General features: G+C 57.2%; 1 protein-coding gene across 1 annotated transcript; it reads right to left on the bottom strand.

Moving 5' to 3' along the window:
* Positions 1 to 3671: 3671 nt before the first annotated feature.
* On the bottom strand, positions 3672 to 24514 carry LOC306759564 (uncharacterized protein). The gene is made up of 2 exons (XM_079245243.1): positions 24266 to 24514; positions 3672 to 5264 (listed from the first exon to the last, which is right to left on the bottom strand). The coding sequence occupies exons 1-2, from the start codon at positions 24435 to 24437 to the stop codon at positions 4264 to 4266; spliced, it is 1173 nt and encodes a 390-aa protein (XP_079101369.1). The 5' UTR covers positions 24438 to 24514; the 3' UTR covers positions 3672 to 4263.
* Positions 24515 to 25976: the final 1462 nt, after the last annotated feature.

Here is a 25976-nt window from a genome sequence, read left to right as displayed (position 1 = left end):
TTTTTCTCTATATCTTCGGAATGCGTCATCTAGTGCCACGGCCCGGAGTTACATGACCTTTTTTCCCCTCGATCCCCTATTATCATAATGTATCTCTGTTCTTATCTGTTATAAGGCGGCGTGGCCTGAGCTCAAGCTTGGTTTTGTATTATTCTTTTGTCATTAATGTTACATGTCTGTATGTCATCCTTGGACGAGCTGACTTGAACTTGAATTTCCCCTCGGGGATGAATAAAGTATCTTTGATTTGATAAAGCCGGTAAAAACATAACCTCCTTGGCGGAGGTAATTATGCTTCCATGTAAAACTCTCTTTGTGAAACATCAATATCATATCTTTCGATAAACACCTCATAGGAGTAAAATTTATCATTTGCATTTAGTAGATTATTCAATGTGTTAACATTATTTATAAACCAGTTATGTAGAAAAGTGTTTTGTGTGTAATATATACGCGTTGTTCCACAGAAAACAGTTATGTGAGGGAACTACGTTGACTCTGCAGCAAGACTCGAAAGCAGAGACCCATCCAATATGGCAGCTACTCTGGTTCACTCTCCAGCGCTCAATGAGGCGTCTATGTATAAATGATGTCTCTGGGTAACGCTGATGTCTATGAGACACACTGCTAGCCACGCTGCTTCTTCTTCGAGGATTCTTGTCGGCAGACAGACTTTGAGCAGCATTCGCGCCACCATCTGGTCCTGCAAACACGCACAGAGCTGATGTGTGCTATTTCACTGCCAGTCGGACTTTTGCGTGACTCATTTATGACCCAAAAAATAAAACCTGCTTTTGTTGACAAACAACTTTACCATGTTATTTAAGAGCAATATGGTAAGTTATACTGCATTTATTTAACTTAATCTTTTACGCAGGATAGGTTTATTTGTACATCACACCTCCAGGACAATAAAACGCGAGCATGCTCCGATGAGAACTTCTGTCGTACCTCAGGATGAATCTTCGGCTTGGACGGAACGTTTGGTTACAAGTCCAACAACCTGGTCTGTTCGCTTGTTCAGTTCAGAGAGAAAATTAATCCATCATGTGCAGAACATCATTTATAAACTCTGCAAACCATTATCTGTGCAACTTTGTGCATTCAAGTGCGCACATGAAAAAACTTCAAACAAAATTCATTAAATGTTAACATTTACGTTCAATCTAACAAATTTATTAGCTTGGATCTGAAGTCCTCTGGGCATATGTACGCGTGCACGAACAGTCTGCATTTATGTGCACATTTGTATGTATGAGTCTTTTCAGATCAGGTTTGTGAAGTAGAAGATGACAATATTGTGTAGAATATTCAAGTTTAATATGTAACAAAGTGTGTATTTGTACACATACGAAGTAAAAGTGAGTCCAGATTGAACCACTGACAAAGAGATCGACAGCATGCGACTCCTCATGTTTAATGATACAAATCAGAGAAACAGGACAGAGAAACTGGGCCAAAGGTCCGGTCCAGATTCCAGGTTTACCGTTATCCACCCGGCACACGGTCAGATGTTAGAGTGGGTCCATCCTGAGAAAGTCCAACCCACCAGAACCACCCCAGATCCACACAGAACAGAGGGTTCTGGTAAACCGAAGAAACTCGAGCTAAAGGAAAGTGGAGATGGGAGTCCGGTGGCCTGCAGAACCGCTGAGGTTCTCATGGATTTTAAAAAACCAGGAGACGGAGACAATGTCCACACGTAGGCGGTTTTAGTCCAACCAAATATCACAGCACCTCGTTTTCCAAAAACAAATCCATCCACACATATCTGCATCACTGCATTGTTAACAGAGGTGTATAAAGTAGAAGTTAGTAGAAGTAGAGAGTAGAAGTCCTGTCGAGCAGCTCTTTCCAACCAGTCACTAAACCAGTTGAGCTCCACTGCAGGTAGACAAGCCTGTTGATGAAAACAACTGCTCTATATGCATTGGTAGATCCAGAAACATGCCAAAACTTCGACTTTATTTTTACTTCTACTTTATACACCTCTGCACATTCATCAGCATATCAACCCTCTAAGTGGCAGTAGCGTCTCTAATCCTGTCCAATCAGAATAACCTTCCATCTCACCACGTCACTTCCACAAACACCAAACACGCCTCGTGATCTGGTTAGGTGGTGGAAATACTGTCCTTCATCTTGTCCTTCATCTTCAGTCGTCTACGTGGAGCGGTACTCACAACGTCTGGACAACTGATAACGCCGACACAGTCCTGAAGACGTCCATGTTGTTGGAAACAAAGGTTCACATGTGACATCATTGTGTTTCTGTCGCAGACGGAGACGCTTCAACGCCAAAACCTGGTTATATATGTCCACATGGAGATGGAGTGTTCACACATCTCTACTTTTAACGGAGGTTTTTAAAGAATAGTTTTTGATGCATAAATATGTTTTAATTTGGACGATGGGCCGAATTGGACTAAAATGTCTTTGTTTTGATATCAATGCTCCGTGTGGACAAGGCCAAAGAACTTGTCAACAGAACCCAGTCGGGTCCATATCAGGACATTTGAAGAACATTTCTGCCCATCCATCCATCCATCTTCTGCCGCTTATCCGGGGTCGGGTCGCGGGGGCAGCAGCCTAAGCAGGGAAGCCCAGACTTCCCTCTCCCCAGCCACTCTGCGGGGGGATCCCGAGGCGTTCCCAGGCCAGCCGAGAGATATAATCCCTCCAGCGTGTCCTGGGTCTTCCCCGGGGTCTCCTCCCAGAGGGACGTGCCTGGAACACCTCACCAGGGAGGTCCAGGAGGCATCCTGACCAGATGCCCGAGCCACCTCAACTGGTTCCTCTCGATGCGGAGGAGCAGCGGCTCTACTCTGATCTCCTCCCGGATGACCGAGCTCCTCACCCTATCTCTAAGGGAGAGCCCGGCCACCCTGCGGAGGAAACTCATTTCAGCCGCCTGTATACGAGATCTCCTTCTTTCAGTCACGACCCACAGCTCATGACCATAGGTGAGGGAACGTAGATCGACTGGTAAATCGAGAGCTTCGCCTTCTGGCTCAGCTCCTTCTTCACCACGACAGACCGGCATGGAGTCTGCAGTAATGCGGACTCTGAGATCTCGCGCTCCATCCTTCCCTCACTCGTGAACAAGACCCCGAGATATTTAAACTCCTCCACTTGAGGCAGGACCTGACTCCCGACCCGGAGAGGACAATCCACCCTATTCCGGCTGAGGACCATGGTCTCAGATTTGGAGGTGCTGATTCTCATCTCAGCCGCTTCACGCTCGGCCGCGAATCGCTCAAGTGAGAGCTGGAGATCACGACCAGATGAAGCCAACAGGAACACGTCATCTGCAAAAAGCAGGGACCCAATCCTGAGGCCACCGAGCTGGATCCCTTCAACACCTCGGCTGTGCGTAGAACATTTCTGTTCCTCCAAAAACAAAAAGAGCTCATTTGACATTTTATTTACACTTTAGGGTGCGGAGCCTAAAATGACACGTATAAACATAAAGACAGGAAGTTGTGTTTGAAACGTCAGGGTCATAAAGTAATCAGAGTACCGTCTGTTTATATTGTCAGAGTAAATTTTATTACATTAAACAGACTCCACTGTATTCTGCCTGCATCACTTCCTAGCTGTTGCTACGGAAACAGGGATGATTCTAGTCTAGATATGTTTAATTCCTCATATGTGCGAAGAACTAGCTGCTTCTCTATGGCGACGGAGCTGCTCTGCAGGGTTTCTACATCTCTGTGATTGGTCCAATGCTGCAAACTCCGCCCCTTTTACATCAAGATGGAAGAACTTGGTTGGATTACCAGATAGCCATCTTTGCAGGATCCTGGATGTCCGGGTAAGTTAACCAGAGGGAGAACAGGTTTGCTGAACCTGATTTGGCGTACAGGCATCGAGTCAGAACCACGGCACCCAAAACCAGAGTCCTGGTCCAGAGACCTGGTCTGGTCCCCATGTCTTCACTTCTGACCTTCTTGAAATCTTCTAAAGTGCACTTGATCAATTATTAACAGTTTTTTCCCCATCAGGTCCAGTCCAGTCTGGGTACTGGACCAGTTGTCATCCAGTCCTAGTTCTTTAAGCTCCGTTGAACTGGACAGACTGTGGTTCTGACTCAGATACTGGACTAATATTCATGTTGGAATAATAAATCTGCATCTGCTTTCGGTTTTCCAGGAGAAAACGTCTCATAAAAAAGCAGGTCTTGGTCCAGGACTTTACATGAGTAAAAACCGAACCAGTGACCTGGTATGTTCTTAAGAACCAAACAGTTTATCTGCAAACGTCTCAGGAAGATATACTTTCAGCTGTGTGAGTGCTCATGTGTTCATTCCAGACGCCTCTTCGTCGGAAACTCCGGCCGCATATCTGACAGGAATACGGTTTCTCGTCCGTGTGTGTGATCATGTGATCTGTCAAAGTCCCTCGATGTCGGAAACTCTTCCTGCAGATCTGACAGGAGTACGGTTTCTCGCCTGTATGCGTTCTCGTGTGCGTCAACAGGTTGGTGCTTTGATTGAAACCTTTCCCGCACAGCTGGCAGGTGTACGGCTTTTCGTGCGTGTGTGTCCTCATGTGGACGGTCAAGGTACCGCTATGTCGGAAGCTTTTCCCGCAGATCTGGCAGGAGTACGGCTTCTCCCCTGTGTGAGTCCTTTTGTGCGTCTTCAGGTGGGACAGCTCTTTAAACTTCTTCCCACATGTGCTGCACTGGAAGTACTCGCCGGTGTGCGTCCTCATGTGGACGTAGAAGCTTCCGCTCTGGGCGAAGCTGGCTCCGCAGACCTGGCAGGAGTATGGCTTCTCGCCGGTGTGGATCCTGTAATGAGTTTTGATCTGATGTTTATGTTTGAAGGTTTTCCCACAAACGTCGCACTGAACGGACTTTTCTGAGGCGTCAGCGTTACTTCGAGTCTTCGGAACAGCGGAGTTGTTAACGTTGTAACTGTGGAAAAACTCTGTATTTCTGACCGATTCCGGTTCCTCAGGTGGACCTGCTTCCTGAGTCTGACTGTCAGCTGGACGGTCTTGGTCGAGACTCCGGTCTATGTTCAGTTCTGCTTTGCGGCGGTCGCTGTCATCAAAGTTAACAGTCACCATGAAGGTGTCGCTCTCCTCCTTCAGGGCTACCTGCTCTTCATCCTGGCTAGTACGCTGTTCATCCTCCTCCTCTTTAATCGGTGCAACTTTTGGTTTCTCTTGATCCGAACTGGACTTCATGATCTGGTCACAGAGCTGCTGGTCTCCCAGAACCTCCTCCTCCTTACAGTCCAGTTGTGGTGGGAGGTCTGGAGGGGAAAAGAAACAATGTTCAGGATGCTGGCAGGAAGGTTTTCAGCCACCAGTTCCCAATTCTGCACCAAAGGATGTCAGGTCTGGACCGGGTCCTGTGGCTTAGGGGCCAGGTCTGGACCGGGTCCTGTGGTTTAGGGGCCAGGTCTGGACCGGGTCCTGTGGCTTAGGGGCCAGGTCTGGACCGGGTCCTGTGGTTTAGGGGCCAGGTCTGGACCGGGTCCTGTGGTTTAGGGGCCAGGTCTGGACCGGGTCCTGTGGTTTAGGGGCCAGGTCTGGACCGGGTCCTGTGGTTTAGAGGCCAGGTCTGGACCGGGTCCTGTGGTTTAGAGGCCAGGTCTGGACCGGGTCCTGTGGTTTAGGGGCCAGGTCTGGACCGGGTCCTGTGGTTTAGGGGCCAGGTCTGGACCGGGTCCTGTGGTTTAGGGGCCAGGTCTGGACCGGGTCCTGTGGTTTAGGGGCCAGGTCTGGACCGGGTCCTGTGGTTTAGGGGCCAGGTCTGGACCGGGTCCTGTGGTTTAGGGGCCAGGTCTGGACCGGGTCCTGTGGTTTAGGGGCCAGGTCTGGACCGGGTCCTGTGGCTTAGGGGCCAGGTCTGGACCGGGTCCTGTGGTTTAGGGGCCAGGACTGGACCGGGTCCTGTGGTTTAGGGGCCAGGTCTGGACCGGGTCCTGTGGTTTAGGGGCCAGGTCTGGACCGGGTCCTGTGGTTTAGGGGCCAGGTCTGGACCGGGTCCTGTGGTTTAGGGGCCAGGACTGGACCGGGTCCTGTGGCTTAGGGGCCAGGTCTGGACCGGGTCCTGTGGTTTAGAGGTCAGGTCTGGACCGGGTCCTGTGGTTTAGGGGCCAGGTCTGGACCGGGTCCTGTGGTTTAGGGGCCAGGTCTGGACCGGGTCCTGTGGTTTAGGGGCCAGGTCTGGACCGGGTCCTGTGGTTTAGGGGCCAGGTCTGGACCGGGTCCTGTGGCTTAGGGGCCAGGTCTGGACCGGGTCCTGTGGCTTAGGGGCCAGGTCTGGACCGGGTCCTGTGGTTTAGGGGCCAGGACTGGACCGGGTCCTGTGGTTTAGAGGTCAGGTCTGGACCGGGTCCTGTGGTTTAGGGGCCAGGACTGGACCGGGTCCTGTGGTTTAGAGGCCAGGTCTGGACCGGGTCCTGTGGTTTAGAGGCCAGGTCTGGACCGGGTCCTGTGGTTTAGGGGCCAGGTCTGGACCGGGTCCTGTGGTTTAGGGGCCAGGTCTGGACCGGGTCCTGTGGTTTAGGGGCCAGGTCTGGACCGGGTCCTGTGGCTTAGGGGCCAGGTCTGGACCGGGTCCTGTGGTTTAGGGGCCAGGTCTGGACCGGGTCCTGTGGTTTAGGGGCCAGGTCTGGACCGGGTCCTGTGGTTTAGGGGCCAGGTCTGGACCGGGTCCTGTGGCTTAGGGGCCAGGTCTGGACCGGGTCCTGTGGCTTAGGGGCCAGGTCTGGACCGGGTCCTGTGGCTTAGGGGCCAGGTCTGGACCGGGTCCTGTGGCTTAGGGGCCAGGTCTGGACCGGGTCCTGTGGTTTAGGGGCCAGGTCTGGACCGGGTCCTGTGGTTTAGGGGCCAGGTCTGGACCGGGTCCTGTGGTTTAGGGGCCAGGTCTGGACCGGGTCCTGTGGTTTAGGGGCCAGGTCTGGACCGGGTCCTGTGGTTTAGGGGCCAGGTCTGGACCGGGTCCTGTGGCTTAGGGGCCAGGTCTGGACCGGGTCCTGTGGTTTAGGGGCCAGGACTGGACCGGGTCCTGTGGTTTAGAGGCCAGGTCTGGACCGGGTCCTGTGGCTTAGGGGCCAGGTCTGGACCGGGTCCTGTGGTTTAGGGGCCAGGACTGGACCGGGTCCTGTGGTTTAGGGGCCAGGTCTGGACCGGGTCCTGTGGCTTAGGGGCCAGGTCTGGACCGGGTCCTGTGGTTTAGGGGCCAGGACTGGACCGGGTCCTGTGGTTTAGAGGTCAGGTCTGGACCGGGTCCTGTGGTTTAGGGGCCAGGTCTGGACCGGGTCCTGTGGCTTAGGGGCCAGGTCTGGACCGGGTCCTGTGGTTTAGAGGTCAGGTCTGGACCGGGTCCTGTGGTTTAGGGGCCAGGTCTGGACCGGGTCCTGTGGTTTAGAGGTCAGGTCTGGACCGGGTCCTGTGGTTTAGAGGTCAGGTCTGGACCGGGTCCTGTGGTTTAGAGGTCAGGTCTGGACCGGGTCCTGTGGTTTAGAGGTCAGGTCTGGACCGGGTCCTGTGGTTTAGAGGTCAGGTCTGGACCGGGTCCTGTGGTTTATGGGCCAGGTCTGGACCGGGTCCCGTGGTTTAGGGGCCAGGTCTGGACCGGGTCCCGTGGTTTAGAGGCCAGGTCTGGACCGGGTCCTGTGGTTTAGAGGTCAGGTCTGGACCGGGTCCTGTGGTTTAGAGGTCAGGTCTGGACCGGGTCCTGTGGTTTAGAGGTCAGGTCTGGACCGGGTCCTGTGGTTTAGAGGTCAGGTCTGGACCGGGTCCTGTGGCTTAGGGGCCAGGTCTGGACCGGGTCCTGTGGTTTAGGGGCCAGGTCTGGACCGGGTCCTGTGGTTTAGGGGCCAGGTCTGGACCGGGTCCTGTGGTTTAGGGGCCAGGTCTGGACCGGGTCCTGTGGTTTAGGGGCCAGGTCTGGACCGGGTCCTGTGGTTTAGGGGCCAGGTCTGGACCGGGTCCTGTGGTTTAGGGGCCAGGTCTGGACCGGGTCCTGTGGCTTAGGGGCCAGGTCTGGACCGGGTCCTGTGGTTTAGAGGCCAGGTCTGGACCGGGTCCTGTGGTTTAGGGGCCAGGTCTGGACCGGGTCCTGTGGTTTAGGGGCCAGGTCTGGACCGGGTCCTGTGGCTTAGGGGCCAGGTCTGGACCGGGTCCTGTGGCTTAGGGGCCAGGACTGGACCGGGTCCTGTGGCTTAGGGGCCAGGACTGGACCGGGTCCTGTGGTTTAGGGGCCAGGTCTGGACCGGGTCCTGTGGTTTAGGGGCCAGGTCTGGACCGGGTCCTGTGGCTTAGGGGCCAGGTCTGGACCGGGTCCTGTGGTTTAGGGGCCAGGTCTGGACGGGGTCCTGTGGTTTAGGGGCCAGGTCTGGACGGGGTCCTGTGGTTTAGGGGCCAGGTCTGGACCGGGTCCTGTGGTTTAGAGGTCAGGTCTGGACCGGGTCCTGTGGTTTAGAGGTCAGGTCTGGACCGGGTCCTGTGGCTTAGGGGCCAGGTCTGGACCGGGTCCTGTGGCTTAGGGGCCAGGTCTGGACCGGGTCCTGTGGCTTAGGGGCCAGGTCTGGACCGGGTCCTGTGGTTTAGGGGCCAGGTCTGGACCGGGTCCTGTGGTTTAGGGGCCAGGTCTGGACCGGGTCCTGTGGTTTAGGGGCCAGGACTGGACCGGGTCCTGTGGTTTAGGGGCCAGGTCTGGACCGGGTCCTGTGGTTTAGGGGCCAGGTCTGGACCGGGTCCTGTGGTTTAGGGGCCAGGTCTGGACCGGGTCCTGTGGCTTAGGGGCCAGGTCTGGACCGGGTCCTGTGGTTTAGGGGCCAGGTCTGGACCGGGTCCTGTGGCTTAGGGGCCAGGTCTGGACCGGGTCCTGTGGTTTAGGGGCCAGGTCTGGACCGGGTCCTGTGGTTTAGGGGCCAGGTCTGGACCGGGTCCTGTGGTTTAGGGGCCAGGTCTGGACCGGGTCCTGTGGTTTAGGGGCCAGGTCTGGACCGGGTCCTGTGGTTTAGGGGCCAGGTCTGGACCGGGTCCTGTGGTTTAGGGGCCAGGTCTGGACCGGGTCCTGTGGTTTAGGGGCCAGGTCTGGACCGGGTCCTGTGGTTTAGAAGTCAGGTCTGGACCGGGTCCTGTGGTTTAGGGGCCAGGTCTGGACCGGGTCCTGTGGTTTAGGGGCCAGGTCTGGACCGGGTCCTGTGGTTTAGGGGCCAGGTCTGGACCGGGTCCTGTGGTTTAGGGGCCAGGTCTGGACCGGGTCCTGTGGTTTAGGGGCCAGGTCTGGACCGTGTCCTGTGGTTTAGGGGCCAGGTCTGGACCGTGTCCTGTGGTTTAGGGGCATGGTCTGGACCGGGTCCTGTGGTTTAGGGGCCAGGTCTGGACCGGGTCCTGTGGCTTAGGGGCCAGGTCTGGACCGGGTCCTGTGGCTTAGGGGCCAGGTCTGGACCGGGTCCTGTGGTTTAGGGGCCAGGTCTGGACGGGGTCCTGTGGTTTAGGGGCCAGGTCTGGACCGGGTCCTGTGGTTTAGGGGCCAGGTCTGGACCGGGTCCTGTGGTTTAGAGGTCAGGTCTGGACCGGGTCCTGTGGCTTAGGGGCCAGGTCTGGACCGGGTCCTGTGGTTTAGAGGCCAGGTCTGAACCGGGTCCTGTGGCTTAGGGGCCAGGTCTGGACCGGGTCCTGTGGTTTAGAGGTCAGGTCTGGACCGGGTCCTGTGGTTTAGAGGTCAGGTCTGGACCGGGTCCTGTGGCTTAGGGGCCAGGTCTGGACCGGGTCCTGTGGCTTAGGGGCCAGGTCTGGACCGGGTCCTGTGGCTTAGGGGCCAGGTCTGGACCGGGTCCTGTGGTTTAGAGGCCAGGTCTGGACCGGGTCCTGTGGCTTAGGGGCCAGGTCTGGACCGGGTCCTGTGGTTTAGAGGTCAGGTCTGGACCGGGTCCTGTGGCTTAGGGGCCAGGTCTGGACCGGGTCCTGTGGCTTAGGGGCCAGGTCTGGACCGGGTCCTGTGGCTTAGGGGCCAGGTCTGGACCGGGTCCTGTGGTTTAGGGGCCAGGTCTGGACCGGGTCCTGTGGTTTAGGGGCCAGGTCTGGACCGGGTCCTGTGGCTTAGGGGCCAGGACTGGACCGGGTCCTGTGGCTTAGGGGCCAGGACTGGACCGGGTCCTGTGGTTTAGGGGCCAGGTCTGGACCGGGTCCTGTGGCTTAGGGGCCAGGTCTGGACCGGGTCCTGTGGCTTAGGGGCCAGGTCTGGACCGGGTCCTGTGGTTTAGGGGCCAGGTCTGGACGGGGTCCTGTGGTTTAGGGGCCAGGTCTGGACGGGGTCCTGTGGTTTAGGGGCCAGGTCTGGACCGGGTCCTGTGGTTTAGAGGTCAGGTCTGGACCGGGTCCTGTGGCTTAGGGGCCAGGTCTGGACCGGGTCCTGTGGTTTAGAGGCCAGGTCTGGACCGGGTCCTGTGGCTTAGGGGCCAGGTCTGGACCGGGTCCTGTGGCTTAGGGGCCAGGTCTGGACCGGGTCCTGTGGTTTAGGGGCCAGGTCTGGACCGGGTCCTGTGGTTTAGGGGCCAGGTCTGGACCGGGTCCTGTGGCTTAGGGGCCAGGTCTGGACCGGGTCCTGTGCCTTAGGGGCCAGGTCTGGACCGGGTCCTGTGGTTTAGAGGCCAGGTCTGGACCGGGTCCTGTGGTTTAGGGTCCAGGTCTGGACCGGGTCCTGTGGTTTAGGGGTCAGGTCTGGACCGGGTCCTGTGGTTTAGGGGCCAGGTCTGGACCGGGTCCTGTGGTTTAGAGGCCAGGTCTGGACCGGGTCCTGTGGCTTAGGGGCCAGGACTGGACCGGGTCCTGTGGTTTAGGGTCCAGGTCTGGACCGGGTCCTGTGGTTTAGGGGTCAGGTCTGGACCGGGTCCTGTGGTTTAGAGGCCAGGTCTGGACCGGGTCCTGTGGTTTAGAGGTCAGGTCTGGACCGGGTCCTGTGGTTTAGGGGCCAGGTCTGGACCGGGTCCTGTGGTTTAGGGGCCAGGTCTGGACCGGGTCCTGTGGCTTAGGGGCCAGGACTGGACCGGGTCCTGTGGCTTAGGGGCCAGGACTGGACCGGGTCCTGTGGCTTAGGGGCCAGGACTGGACCGGGTCCTGTGGTTTAGGGGCCAGGTCTGGACCGGGTCCTGTGGTTTAGGGGCCAGGTCTGGACCGGGTCCTGTGGTTTAGGGGCCAGGTCTGGACCGTGTCCTGTGGTTTAGGGGCCAGGTCTGGACCGTGTCCTGTGGTTTAGGGGCCAGGTCTGGACCGGGTCCTGTGGTTTAGGGGCCAGGTCTGGACCGGGTCCTGTGGTTTAGGGGCCAGGTCTGGACCGGGTCCTGTGGTTTAGGGGCCAGGTCTGGACCGGGTCCTGTGGTTTAGAGGTCAGGTCTGGACCGGGTCCTGTGGTTTAGGGGCCAGGTCTGGACCGGGTCCTGTGGTTTAGGGGCCAGGTCTGGACCGGGTCCTGTGGTTTAGAGGCCAGATCTGGAACGGGTCCTGTGGTTTAGGGGCCAGGTCTGGACCGGGTCCTGTGGTTTAGAGGTCAGATCTGGAACGGGTCCTGTGGTTTAGGGGCCAGGTCTGGACCGGGTCCTGTGGTTTAGGGGCCAGGTCTGGACCGGGTCCTGTGGTTTAGGGGCCAGGTCTGGACCGGGTCCTGTGGTTTAGAGGTCAGGTCTGGACCGGGTCCTGTGGTTTAGAGGTCAGGTCTGGACCGGGTCCTGTGGTGTAGAGGTCAGGTTGGACCGGGTCCTGTGGTTTAGGGGCCAGGTCTGGACCGGGTCCTGTGGTTTAGGGGCCAGGTCTGGACCGGGTCCTGTGGTTTAGGGGCCAGGTCTGGACCGGGTCCCGTGGTTTAGGGGCCAGGTCTGGACCGGGTCCTGTGGTTTAGGGGCCAGGTCTGGACCGGGTCCTGTGGTTTAGAGGCCAGGTCTGGACCGGGTCCTGTGGTTTAGGGGCCAGGTCTGGACCGGGTCCTGTGGTTTAGAGGTCAGGTCTGGACCGGGTCCTGTGGTGTAGAGGTCAGGTTGGACCGGGTCCTGTGGTTTAGGGGCCAGGTCTGGACCGGGTCCTGTGGCTTAGGGGCCAGGACTGGACCGGGTCCTGTGGCTTAGGGGCCAGGACTGGACCGGGTCCTGTGGCTTAGGGGCCAGGACTGGACCGGGTCCTGTGGTTTAGGGGCCAGGTCTGGACCGGGTCCTGTGGTTTAGGGGCCAGGTCTGGACCGGGTCCTGTGGTTTAGGGGCCAGGTCTGGACCGTGTCCTGTGGTTTAGGGGCCAGGTCTGGACCGTGTCCTGTGGTTTAGGGGCCAGGTCTGGACCGGGTCCTGTGGTTTAGGGGCCAGGTCTGGACCGGGTCCTGTGGTTTAGGGGCCAGGTCTGGACCGGGTCCTGTGGTTTAGGGGCCAGGTCTGGACCGGGTCCTGTGGTTTAGAGGTCAGGTCTGGACCGGGTCCTGTGGTTTAGGGGCCAGGTCTGGACCGGGTCCTGTGGTTTAGGGGCCAGGTCTGGACCGGGTCCTGTGGTTTAGAGGTCAGATCTGGAACGGGTCCTGTGGTTTAGGGGCCAGGTCTGGACCGGGTCCTGTGGTTTAGAGGTCAGATCTGGAACGGGTCCTGTGGTTTAGGGGCCAGGTCTGGACCGGGTCCTGTGGTTTAGGGGCCAGGTCTGGACCGGGTCCTGTGGTTTAGGGGCCAGGTCTGGACCGGGTCCTGTGGTTTAGAGGTCAGGTCTGGACCGGGTCCTGTGGTGTAGAGGTCAGGTTGGACCGGGTCCTGTGGTTTAGGGGCCAGGTCTGGACCGGGTCCTGTGGTTTAGGGGCCAGGTCTGGACCGGGTCCCGTGGTTTAGGGGCCAGGTCTGGACCGGGTCCCGTGGTTTAGGGGCCAGGTCTGGACCGGGTCCTGTGGTTTAGGGGCCAGGTCTGGACCGGGTCCTGTGGTTTAGAGGCCAGGTCTGGACCGGGTCCTGTGGTTTAGGGGCCAGGTCTGGACCGGGTCCTGTGGTTTAGAGGTCAGGTTGGACCGGGTCCTGTGGTTTAGGGGCCAGGTCTGGACCGGGTCCTGTGGTTTAGAGGTCAGGTCTGGACCGGGTCCTGTGGTTTAGGGGCCAGGTCTGGACCGGGTCCTGTGGTTTAGGGGCCAGGTCTGGACCGGGTCCTGTGGTTTAGAGGTCAGGTCTGGACCGGGTCCTGTGGTTTAGAGATCAGGTCTGGACCGGGTCCTGTGGTTTAGGGGCGAGGTCTGGACCGGGTCCTGTGGTTTAGGGGTCAGGTCTGGACCGGGTCCTGTGGTTTAGGGGCCAGGTCTGGACCGGGTCCTGTGGTTTAGGGGCCAGGTCTGGACCGGGTCCTGTGGTTTAGAGGTCAGGTCTGGACCGGGTCCTGTGGTTTAGAGATCAGGTCTGGACCGGGTCCTGTGGTTTAGGGGCGAGGTCTGGACCGGGTCCTTGGTTTAGGGGCGAGGTCTGGACCGGGTCCTGTGGTTTAGGGGTCAGGTCTGGACCGGGTCCTGTGGTTTAGGGGCCAGGTCTGGACCGGGTCCTGTGGTTTAGGGGCCAGGTCTGGACCGGGTCCTGTGGTTTAGAGGTCAGGTCTGGACCGGGTCCTGTGGTTTAGGGGCCAGGTCTGGACCGGGTCCTGTGGTTTAGGGGCCAGGTCTGGACCGGGTCCTGTGGTTTAGAGGTCAGGTTGGACCGGGTCCTGTGGTTTAGGGGCCAGGTCTGGACCGGGTCCTGTGGTTTAGAGGTCAGGTCTGGACCGGGTCCTGTGGTTTAGGGGCCAGGTCTGGACCGGGTCCTGTGGTTTAGGGGCCAGGTCTGGACCGGGTCCTGTGGTTTAGAGGTCAGGTCTGGACCGGGTCCTGTGGTTTAGAGATCAGGTCTGGACCGGGTCCTGTGGTTTAGGGGCGAGGTCTGGACCGGGTCCTGTGGTTTAGGGGTCAGGTCTGGACCGGGTCCTGTGGTTTAGGGGCCAGGTCTGGACCGGGTCCTGTGGTTTAGGGGCCAGGTCTGGACCGGGTCCTGTGGTTTAGAGGTCAGGTCTGGACCGGGTCCTGTGGTTTAGGGGCCAGGTCTGGACCGGGTCCTGTGGTTTAGAGGTCAGGTCTGGACCGGGTCCTGTGGTTTAGAGGTCAGGTCTGGACCGGGTCCTGTGGTTTAGGGGCCAGGTCTGGACCGGGTCCTGTGGCTTAGGGGTCAGGTCTGGACCGGGTCCTGTGGTTTAGAGGTCAGGTCTGGACCGGGTCCTGTGGCTTAGGGGCCAGGTCTGGACCGGGTCCTGTGGTTTAGGGGCCAGGTCTGGACCGGGTCCTGTGGTTTAGAGGCCAGGTCTGGACCGGGTCCTGTGGTTTAGGGGCCAGGTCTGGACCGGGTCCTGTGGCTTAGGGGCCAGGTCTGGACCGGGTCCTGTGGCTTAGGGGCCAGGTCTGGACCGGGTCCTGTGGTTTAGGGGCCAGGTCTGGACCGGGTCCTGTGGTTTAGGGGCCAGGTCTGGACCGGGTCCTGTGGCTTAGGGGCCAGGTCTGGACCGGGTCCTGTGGTTTAGGGGCCAGGACTGGACCGGGTCCTGTGGTTCAGGGGCCAGGTCTGGACCGGGTCCTGTGGTTTAGGGGCCAGGACTGGACCGGGTCCTGTGGTTTAGAGGCCAGGTCTGGACCGGGTCCTGTGGTTTAGGGGCCAGGTCTGGACCGGGTCCTGTGGTTTAGGGGCCAGGTCTGGACCGGGTCCTGTGGTTTAGGGGCCAGGTCTGGACCGGGTCCTGTGGTTTAGGGGCCAGGTCTGGACCGGGTCCTGTGGCTTAGAGGTGAGGTCTGGACCGGGTCCTGTGGTTTAGGGGCCAGGTCTGGACCGGGTCCTGTGGCTTAGGGGCCAGGTCTGGACCGGGTCCTGTGGCTTAGAGGTCAGGTCTGGACCGGGTCCTGTGGTTTAGGGGCCAGGTCTGGACCGGGTCCTGTGGCTTAGAGGTCAGGTCTGGACCGGGTCCTGTGGTTTAAAGGTCAGGTCTGGACCGGGTCCTGTGGCTTAGAGGTCAGGTCTGGACCAGGTCCTGTGGTTTAAAGGTCAGGTCTGGACAGGGTCCTGTGGTTTAGGGGCCAGGTCTGGACCGGGTCCTGTGGCTTAGGGGCCAGGTCTGGACCGGGTCCTGTGGCTTAGAGGTCAGGTCTGGACCGGGTCCTGTGGTTTAGGGGCCAGGTCTGGACCGGGTCCTGTGGCTTAGAGGTCAGGTCTGGACCAGGTCCTGTGGTTTAAAGGTCAGGTCTGGACAGGGTCCTGTGGTTTAGGGGCCAGGTCTGGACCGGGTCCTGTGGTTTAGGGGCCAGGTCTGGACCGGGTCCTGTGGTTCAGGGGCCAGGTCTGGACCGGGTCCTGTGGTTCAGGGGCCAGGTCTGGACCGGGTCCTGTGGCTTAGGGGCCAGGTCTGGACCGGGTCCTGTGGTTCAGGGGCCAGGTCTGGACCGGGTCCTGTGGTTTAGGGGCCAGGTCTGGACCGGGTCCTGTGGTTTAGAGGTCAGGTCTGGACCGGGTCCTGTGGTTTAAAGGTCAGGTCTGGACCGGGTCCTGTGGTTTAGGGGCCAGGACTGGACCGGGTCCTGTGGTTTAGGGGCCAGGTCTGGACCGGGTCCTGTGGTTTAGGGGCCAGGTCTGGACCGGGTCCTGTGGTTTAGAGGTCAGGTCTGGACCGGGTCCTGTGGTTTAGAGGTCAGGTCTGGACCGGGTCCTGTGGCTTAGGGGCCAGGTCTGGACCGGGTCCTGTGGTTTAGGGGCCAGGTCTGGACCGGGTCCTGTGGTTTAGGGGCCAGGTCTGGACCGGGTCCTGTGGCTTAGGGGCCAGGTCTGGACCGGGTCCTGTGGTTTAGGGGCCAGGTCTGGACCGGGTCCTGTGGTTTAGGGGCCAGGTCTGGACCGGGTCCTGTGGTTTAGGGGCCAGGTCTGGACCGGGTCCTGTGGCTTAGGGGCCAGGTCTGGACCGGGTCCTGTGGCTTAGAGGTCAGGTCTGGACCGGGTCCTGTGGTTTAGGGGCCAGGTCTGGACCGGGTCCTGTGGCTTAGAGGTCAGGTCTGGACCGGGTCCTGTGGTTTAGGGGCCAGGTCTGGACAGGGTCCTGTGGTTTAGGGGCCAGGTCTGGACCGGGTCCTGTGGTTTAGGGGCCAGGTCTGGACCGGGTCCTGTGGTTCAGGGGCCAGGTCTGGACCGGGTCCTGTGGTTTAGAGGTCAGGTCTGGACCGGGTCCTGTGGTTTAAAGGTCAGGTCTGGAACGGGTCCTGTGGTTTAGGGGCCAGGTCTGGACCGGGTCCTGTGGTTTAGAGGTCAGGTCTGGACCGGGTCCTGTGGCTTAGGGGCCAGGTCTGGACCGGGTCCTGTGGCTTAGGGGCCAGGTCTGGACCGGGTCCTGTGGCTTAGGGGCCAGGTCTGGACCGGGTCCTGTGGTTTAGAGGTCAGGTCTGGACCGGGTCCTGTGGCTTAGGGGCCAGGACTGGACCGGGTCCTGTGGCTTAGGGGTCAGGTCTGGACCGGGTCCTGTGGTTTAGAGGTCAGGTCTGGACCGGGTCCTGTGGCTTAGGGGTCAGGTCTGGACCGGGTCCTGTGGTTTAGAGGTCAGGTCTGGACCGGGTCCTGTGGCTTAGAGGTCAGGTCTGGACCGGGTCCTGTGGTTTAGGGGCCAGGTCTGGACAGGGTCCTGTGGTTTAGGGGCCAGGTCTGGACCGGGTCCTGTGGTTTAGAGGTCAGGTCTGGACCGGGTCCTGTGGTTTAAAGGTCAGGTCTGGACCGGGTCCTGTGGTTTAGAAGTCAGGTCTGGACCGGGTCCTGTGGTTTAAAGGTCAGGTCTGGACCGGGTCCTGTGGTTTAGGGGCCAGGTCTGGACCGGGTCCTGTGGTTTAGGGGCCAGGTCTGGACCGGGTCCTGTGGTTTAGAGGTCAGGTCTGGACCGGGTCCTGTGGTTTAGAGGTCAGGTCTGGACCGGGTCCTGTGGTTTAGAGGTCAGGTCTGGACAGGGTCCTGTGGTTTAGGGGCCAGGTCTGGACCGGGTCCTGTGGTTTAGAGGTCAGGTCTGGACCGGGTCCTGTGGTTTAGGGGCCAGGTCTGGACCGGGTACTGTGGTTTAGGGGCCAGGTCTGGACCGGGTCCTGTGGCTTAGGGGCCAGGTCTGGACCGGGTCCTGTGGTTTAGGGGCCAGGTCTGGACCGGGTCCTGTGGTTTAGGGGCCAGGTCTGGACCGGGTCCTGTGGTTTAGGGGCCAGGTCTGGACCGGGTCCTGTGGCTTAGGGGCCAGGTCTGGACCGGGTCCTGTGGTTCAGGGGCCAGGTCTGGACCGGGTCCTGTGGTTTAGGGGCCAGGTCTGGACCGGGTCCTGTGGTTTAGAGGTCAGGTCTGGACCGGGTCCTGTGGTTTAAAGGTCAGGTCTGGACCGGGTCCTGTGGTTTAGGGGCCAGGACTGGACCGGGTCCTGTGGTTTAGGGGCCAGGTCTGGACCGGGTCCTGTGGTTTAGGGGCCAGGACTGGACCGGGTCCTGTGGTTTAGGGGCCAGGTCTGGACCGGGTCCTGTGGTTTAGGGGCCAGGACTGGACCGGGTCCTGTGGTTTAGGGGCCAGGTCTGGACCGGGTCCTGTGGTTTAGAGGTCAGGTCTGGACCGGGTCCTGTGGTTTAGAGGTCAGGTCTGGACCGGGTCCTGTGGCTTAGGGGCCAGGTCTGGACCGGGTCCTGTGGTTTAGGGGCCAGGTCTGGACCGGGTCCTGTGGTTTAGGGGCCAGGTCTGGACCGGGTCCTGTGGCTTAGGGGCCAGGTCTGGACCGGGTCCTGTGGTTTAGGGGCCAGGTCTGGACCGGGTCCTGTGGTTTAGGGGCCAGGTCTGGACCGGGTCCTGTGGTTTAGGGGCCAGGTCTGGACCGGGTCCTGTGGCTTAGGGGCCAGGTCTGGACCGGGTCCTGTGGTTCAGGGGCCAGGTCTGGACCGGGTCCTGTGGTTTAGGGGCCAGGTCTGGACCGGGTCCTGTGGTTTAGAGGTCAGGTCTGGACCGGGTCCTGTGGCTTAGGGGCCAGGTCTGGACCGGGTCCTGTGGTTTAGGGGCCAGGTCTGGACCGGGTCCTGTGGTTTAGGGGCCAGGACTGGACCGGGTCCTGTGGTTTAGGGGCCAGGTCTGGACCGGGTCCTGTGGTTTAGGGGCCAGGTCTGGACCGGGTCCTGTGGTTTAGGGGTCAGGTCTGGACCGGGTCCTGTGGCTTAGGGGCCAGGTCTGGACCGGGTCCTGTGGCTTAGGGGCCAGGTCTGGACCGGGTCCTGTGGCTTAGGGGCCAGGTCTGGACCGGGTCCTGTGGTTTAGGGGCCAGGTCTGGACCGGGTCCTGTGGTTTAGGGGCCAGGTCTGGACCGGGTCCTGTGGTTTAGGGGCCAGGTCTGGACCGGGTCCTGTGGTTTAGGGGCCAGGTCTGGACCGGGTCCTGTGGCTTAGGGGCCAGGTCTGGACCGGGTCCTGTGGCTTAGGGGCCAGGTCTGGACCGGGTCCTGTGGCTTAGGGGTCAGGTCTGGACCGGGTCCTGTGGTTTAGGGGCCAGGTCTGGACCGGGTCCTGTGGCTTAGGGGCCAGGTCTGGACCGGGTCCTGTGGTTTAGGGGCCAGGTCTGGACCGGGTCCTGTGGCTTAGAGGTCAGGTCTGGACCGGGTCCTGTGGTTTAGGGGCCAGGTCTGGACCGGGTCCTGTGGTTTAGAGGTCAGGTCTGGACCGGGTCCTGTGGTTTAGGGGCCAGGTCTGGACCGGGTCCTGTGGCTTAGGGGCCAGGTCTGGACCGGGTCCTGTGGTTTAGGGGCCAGGTCTGGACCGGGTCCTGTGGTTTAGGGGCCAGGTCTGGACCGGGTCCTGTGGCTTAGGGGCCAGGTCTGGACCGGGTCCTGTGGTTTAGGGGCCAGGTCTGGACCGGGTCCTGTGGCTTAGAGGTCAGGTCTGGACCGGGTCCTGTGGTTTAGGGGCCAGGTCTGGACCGGGTCCTGTGGTTTAGAGGTCAGGTCTGGACCGGGTCCTGTGGCTTAGGGGCCAGGTCTGGACCGGGTCCTGTGGTTTAGGGGCCAGGTCTGGACAGGGTCCTGTGGTTTAGGGGCCAGGTCTGGACAGGGTCCTGTGGTTTAGGGGCCAGGTCTGGACAGGGTCCTGTGGTTTAGGGGCCAGGTCTGGACCGGGTCCTGTGGTTTAGGGGCCAGGTCTGGACCGGGTCCTGTGGTTTAGGGGCCAGGTCTGGACCGGGTCCTGTGGTTTAGGGGCCAGGTCTGGACCGGGTCCTGTGGTTTAGAGGTCAGGTCTGGACCGGGTCCTGTGGTTTAGAGGTCAGGTCTGGACCGGGTCCTGTGGTTTAGGGGCCAGGTCTGGACCGGGTCCTGTGGTTTAGGGGCCAGGTCTGGACCGGGTCCTGTGGTTTAGAGGCCAGGTCTGGACCGGGTCCTGTGGTTTAGGGGCCAGGTCTGGACCGGGTCCTGTGGTTTAGAGGTCAGGTCTGGACCGGGTCCTGTGGTTTAGAGGTCAGGTCTGGACCGGGTCCTGTGGCTTAGGGGCCAGGTCTGGACCGGGTCCTGTGGTTTAGGGGCCAGGTCTGGACCGGGTCCTGTGGTTTAGGGGCCAGGTCTGGACCGGGTCCTGTGGCTTAGGGGCCAGGTCTGGACCGGGTCCTGTGGCTTAGGGGCCAGGTCTGGACCGTGTCCTGTGGTTTAGAGGTCAGTTCTGGACCGGGTCCTGTGGTTTAGAGGTCAGGTCTGGACCGGGTCCTGTGGTTTAGGGGCCAGGTCTGGACCGGGTCCTGTGGTTTAGGGGCCAGGTCTGGACCGGGTCCTGTGGTTTTGAGGTCAGGTCTGGACCGGGTCATGTGGTTTAGGGGCCAGGTCTGGACCGGGTCCTGTGGTTTAGAGGTCAGGTCTGGACCGGGTCCTGTGGTTTAGGGGCCAGGTCTGGACCGGGTCCTGTGGCTTAGGGGCCAGGTCTGGACCGGGTCCTGTGGTTTAGGGGCCAGGTCTGGACCGGGTCCTGTGGTTTAGGGGTCAGGTCTGGACCGGGTCCTGTGGTTTAGGGGCCAGGTCTGGACCGGGTCCTGTGGTTTAGGGGCCAGGTCTGGACAGGGTCCTGTGGTTTAGGGGCCAGGTCTGGACCGGATCCTGTGGTTTAGGGGCCAGGTCTGGACCGGGTCCTGTGGTTTAGGGGCCAGGTCTGGACCGGGTCCTGTGGTTTAGAGGTCAGGTCTGGACCAGGTCCTGTGGTTTAAAGGTCAGGTCTGGACCGGGTCCTGTGGTTTAGAGGTCAGGTCTGGACCGGGTCCTGTGGTTTAGAGGTCAGGTCTGGACCGGGTCCTGTGGCTTAGGGGCCAGGTCTGGACCGGGTCCTGTGGTTTAGGGGCCAGGTCTGGACCGGGTCCTGTGGTTTAGAGGTCAGGTCTGGACCGGGTCCTGTGGCTTAGGGGCCAGGTCTGGACCGGGTCCTGTGGTTTAGAGGTCAGGTCTGGACCGGGTCCTGTGGTTTAGGGGCCAGGTCTGGACCGGGTCCTGTGGTTTAGAGGTCAGGTCTGGACCGGGTCCTGTGGTTTAGGGGCCAGGTCTGGACCGGGTCCTGTGGTTTAGGGGCCAGGTCTGGACCGGGTCCCGTGGTTTAGGGGCCAGGTCTGGACCGGGTCCCGTGGTTTAGGGGCCAGGTCTGGACCGGGTCCCGTGGCTTAGGGGCCAGGTCTGGACCGGGTCCCGTGGTTTAGGGGCCAGGTCTGGACCGGGTCCTGTGGTTTAGGGGCCAGGTCTGGACCGGGTCCTGTGGTTTAGGGGCCAGGTCTGGACCGGGTCCTGTGGCTTAGGGGCCAGGTCTGGACCGGGTCCTGTGGTTTAGGGGCCAGGTCTGGACCGGGTCCTGTGGCTTAGGGGCCAGGTCTGGACCGGGTCCTGTGGCTTAGGGGCCAGGACTGGACCGGGTCCTGTGGCTTAGGGGCCAGGTCTGGACCGGGTCCTGTGGTTTAGGGGCCAGGTCTGGACCGGGTCCTGTGGTTTAGGGGCCAGGTCTGGACCGGGTCCTGTGGCTTAGGGGCCAGGTCTGGACCGGGTCCTGTGGCTTAGAGGTCAGGTCTGGACCGGGTCCTGTGGCTTAGGGGCCAGGTCTGGACCGGGTCCTGTGGTTTAGGGGCCAGGTCTGGACCGGGTCCTGTGGTTTAGGGGCCAGGTCTGGACCGGGTCCTGTGGTTTAGGGGCCAGGTCTGGACCGGGTCCTGTGGTTTAGGGGCCAGGTCTGGACCGGGTCCTGTGGTTTAGGGGCCAGGTCTGGACCGGGTCCTGTGGTTTAGGGGCCAGGACTGGACCGGGTCCTGTGGTTTAGGGGCCAGGTCTGGACCGGGTCCTGTGGCTTAGGGGCCAGGTCTGGACCGGGTCCTGTGGTTTAGAGGTCAGGTCTGGACCGGGTCCTGTGGTTTAGGGGCCAGGTCTGGACCGGGTCCTGTGGTTTAGGGGCCAGGTCTGGACCGGGTCCTGTGGTTTAGAGGCCAGGTCTGGACCGGGTCCTGTGGTTTAGGGGCCAGGTCTGGACCGGGTCCTGTGGTTTAGGGGCCAGGTCTGGACCGGGTCCTGTGGTTTAGGGGCCAGGTCTGGACCGGGTCCTGTGGTTTAGAGGCCAGGTCTGGACCGGGTCCTGTGGTTTAGAGGCCAGGTCTGGACCGGGTCCTGTGGTTTAGGGGCCAGGTCTGGACCGGGTCCTGTGGTTTAGGGGCCAGGTCTGGACCGGGTCCTGTGGTTTAGAGGCCAGGTCTGGACCGGGTCCTGTGGTTTAGGGGCCAGGTCTGGACCGGGTCCTGTGGTTTAGGGGTCAGGTCTGGACCGGGTCCTGTGGCTTAGGGGCCAGGTCTGGACCGGGTCCTGTGGTTTAGGGGCCAGGTCTGGACCGGGTCCTGTGGTTTAGGGGTCAGGTCTGGACCGGGTCCTGTGGCTTAGAGGCCAGGTCTGGACCGGGTCCTGTGGTTTAGGGGCCAGGTCTGGACCGGGTCCTGTGGTTTAGGGGCCAGGTCTGGACCGGGTCCCGTGGTTTAGGGGCCAGGTCTGGACCGGGTCCCGTGGTTTAGGGGCCAGGTCTGGACAAAAGTCTCAGAAAGAACTGAAAACTGACTGAAGTGATGAAAAATAAAATCAACTGAAAAACCACCATAAAAATTGAACAGTTTTCTGATCATTGTTCGGCAGAATTATTTTAAAAACCAAAGTAATGAAACGAAAATGATGTCAGGATTTGGAAAGATGTCAAATGATTTGGTTAAACAATCTCCCTGACGTTGCACTGTTACGCCGCCATACCAGGCTAGGCTAGGCTACCAGCTAGCTGCCGTTATGGACTACAAAGTTTTGCATCAGGATCGCGTCATGTTATATATTAAAAACATGGACATCACAGAGACATTATTATACATAGACGCCTCTTTGAGCGCTGGAGAGTGAACCAGCGTCGCCGCCATATTGATTGGTCTCTGCCTTCAAGTCTTGCTGCAGATCAACGTAGTTTCCCCACATAACTGTTTTCTGTAGAACAACGTGTATATATTACACACAAACAAAACACTTTTCTACATAACTGGTTTATAAATAATGTTAACACAGGTGTTTATGGATAAATATTATCTTGATGCTTCACAAAGAGAGTTACATGGAAGCATAATTACTTCTGCCAAGGAGGTCATATTTTTACCGGCTTTATCTGTTTGTGTTCAAGATAACTTAAAACGTTCTGGACGGATTTTCATGAAACTTTCAGGACTTGTTGGAAACGTGAAAAAGAAGAACTGATTTAATTTTGTGATCCGGATCACCGTTTAGATCCAGGTACTTTTTAAAGGCCTTGGCGGAGGTTCACGCTCTCCAAGTGTTTTTCTGGGTAACTTCTGAATTGCACAGTTTTGATACAATACTTTATATTCAGACTTTGCACAACTGTATCTCTATACGGATGAATTAATAAATGTAAATAAAAGAAAGAGTCAAGAGAAAGCAGCAACTATTCCTGTATTTTGTTCAGCATACAGTTGCAATAACCGGCGAAATACTGAAAGCAGATTTTGTGGAATTAAATTTCACAAGATTGGATAATAATTTGTTATTTGACCAGATAAAAACAAATAAATCCAAATGCATCAATAAACAATCAAACATGTTAGTATCAAATTCATTTGTACATTTATATATATTGTAGATACTGTATGCCCCCGTTATGGACTACAAAGTTTTGCATCAGGATTGCGTCATGGCGTGCATCGTCGCTGGTGTAGACTCAAAATGTTTCATAAAACTTTAAAGTTTAAAAAATTTAAAGTGAAGAAAAAACCGGCAAATGAAACAGCAGGAAGCTCTCCCGCGCTCGCAGGGATTTATGGCGTCAGAACAACTGGGTACCAAACGGCGCAGCTTTTCTCCTCCACGATAAAAAGCACGTTTTCCACGCTGTTGTTTATGAAGTAGAACCGTCACCTAACAGTTCGCTGCCGCCGGTGATGAACACACGTTGATGTTTCATAGTAAAATGCACCGAAGGCCACCTGGTAAAACCAGTCCTTTGTACTGGTGCCATCAGCTGGGAAGGCGTGGTGTTTCCTTGTCAGTGGATCGCGCGGTGAAGCTCATGGATTGGTGGTAAAATCACATGTTTCCAGCTACTGGGTTCCTGCTCCGGCTCTGGTTTAAAATTCCTTTTCTTTTCGCCACATGAGCTCCATCCTGCACTTTCTCTCCAACACTCATCGAAGCTGGGCAGCATCTCTGCTGCACTAGTTTGTAGTTGCTATGACAACCGTCTACAGAGGAGGACGTCCTGTCCCGACTGATGTGCCAAACCTCCTCCGGGTCTGTATTGTTGGCCCAACATGTGCTGCACAACACCGGGCCAGCACCGCTGGGATTACCTCGTGGCCAAATATAATCACACAGAGTTTCATACCTACACAGCAGGGATCACCATCCTGGTCCTGGAGGACCGGTGTCAAATTGTCCCTGCTGCAACACACCTGATTCAAATTGATGTGTGTTTAGCAGACATGTTCAGAGCTGGTCTGAGACTCAGACTGGAGTTTCCCAGCAGGATCACTTGGAAAACCTCCAGGACACCGGTCCTCCGGGACACCGGTCCTCCGGGACACCGGTCCTGGAGGTCCAGGATGGGGATCCCTGGTTTACAGAGAGAACATCAGAACTAAGAACCAAACCAGGATGATGAAGATGAAGGACTTTTACTAAACATCACTGGTCAAAGTTAAATTCATCATTTCCAAATGATGTCGCTTCATCCAGACCGCCCGCAGCGTACCTGCAGCGTGGAGGTGCGCGTGAGGTTTCCAGGTGACGTCCAGCAGTCTGCGCTGACGATCGATCTCTTCTTCGTACTGAACGATGGTTTTTTCAAACTCTGTGAATATTTCTTCAGCAGCAGCAGTTAGTCGCGCGCTGATAAACTCTCTCAGATGCTGAACTGAAGACATTGTTGCTGAAACTCGGAAAACTTCACAGATAAACAAACAAACAAACAAAGCGGCAAAGCTAACGCTGCTAGCTGCACTTCTTCTTCTACGTTGTTCACATATACCGGAAACGATGCAGAGCTTCCGGTCCTGAGCTTCCAGCAGAAACGGGATCGTGGCTTTCAGTTCCGCGTTTTTAACATTGACATGGTTTTTATGTTTGTATACTGAGTGTATACTGATATGTTCTCTCTTTGTAATAGTATTAAAAACATGGACATCACAGAGACATTATTATACATAGACGCCTCTTTGAGCGCTGGAGAGTGAACCAGCGTCGCCGCCATATTGATTGGTCTCTGCCTTCAAGTCTTGCTGCAGATCAACGTAGTTTCCCCACATAACTGTTTTCTGTAGAACAACGTGTATATATTACACACAAACAAAACACTTTTCTACATAACTGGTTTATAAATAATGTTAACACAGGTGTTTATGGATAAATATTATCTTGATGCTTCACAAAGAGAGTTACATGGAAGCATAATTACTTCTGCCAAGGAGGTCATATTTTTACCGGCTTTATCTGTTTGTGTTCAAGATAACTTAAAACGTTCTGGACGGATTTTCATGAAACTTTCAGGACTTGTTGGAAACGTGAAAAAGAAGAACTGATTTAATTTTGTGATCCGGATCACCGTTTAGATCCAGGTACTTTTTAAAGGCCTTGGCGGAGGTTCACGCTCTCCAAGTGTTTTTCTGGGTAACTTCTGAATTGCACAGTTTTGATACAATACTTTATATTCAGACTTTGCACAACTGTATCTCTATACGGATGAATTAATAAATGTAAATAAAAGAAAGAGTCAAGAGAAAGCAGCAACTATTCCTGTATTTTGTTCAGCATACAGTTGCAATAACCGGCGAAATACTGAAAGCAGATTTTGTGGAATTAAATTTCACAAGATTGGATAATAATTTGTTATTTGACCAGATAAAAACAAATAAATCCAAATGCATCAATAAACAATCAAACATGTTAGTATCAAATTCATTTGTACATTTATATATATTGTAGATACTGTATGTCTTAAATAGCATTGTAAAAATATTTTAGCATTAAAAACACGTTTTTAATGTGAGACAGTTATTTATATGATAATATCTCTGCCCTTTGGAACATACCAAACTGGGAGAAAAATCAGGTGAAAATAGGTGAAGTTATTGTTGTGGCTGGACCTGCAACTTACAGATAAATACATTGGAGACGCATGGAGACCCATCCAAGATGGCGGCGCGATGAGACGTCAGCTCAGAGGCAGCGTGACATTATGCGGCGTCTATGTATATTATGTCTATGGTTATAAAGCAAAGAACGTTTGTTGGGTGAACTTTTACCTTTTACCAGAAATCACATCTACTTTCATTTTTCTTTTTGATGCATAAATAATATCTTACCTATATTACCGTTAACCTGATAATTCTATAAACCTGTTTTTATGTATATTTCATATGAGAAACACATTTCTGTCTCACAAACTTACCAGGGCACCAAGAGCT

This window comes from Telmatherina bonti (assembly GCF_933228915.1).
Source record: "Telmatherina bonti genome assembly, chromosome: 8".
NCBI lineage: Eukaryota > Metazoa > Chordata > Actinopteri > Atheriniformes > Telmatherinidae > Telmatherina > Telmatherina bonti.
This window is presented reverse-complemented; position numbering and strand designations above follow the sequence as displayed.

Coding starts and splice junctions, on each gene's coding strand:
- LOC306759564 (XM_079245243.1), bottom strand. CDS start 24,437: ATGTCTTCAGTTCAGCATCTGAGAGAGTTTATCAGCGCGCGACTAACT. Junction 5,265..24,265: donor CGCGCACCTCCACGCTGCAG/GTACGCTGCGGG, acceptor TTTCCCCTCCAG/ACCTCCCACCACAACTGGAC.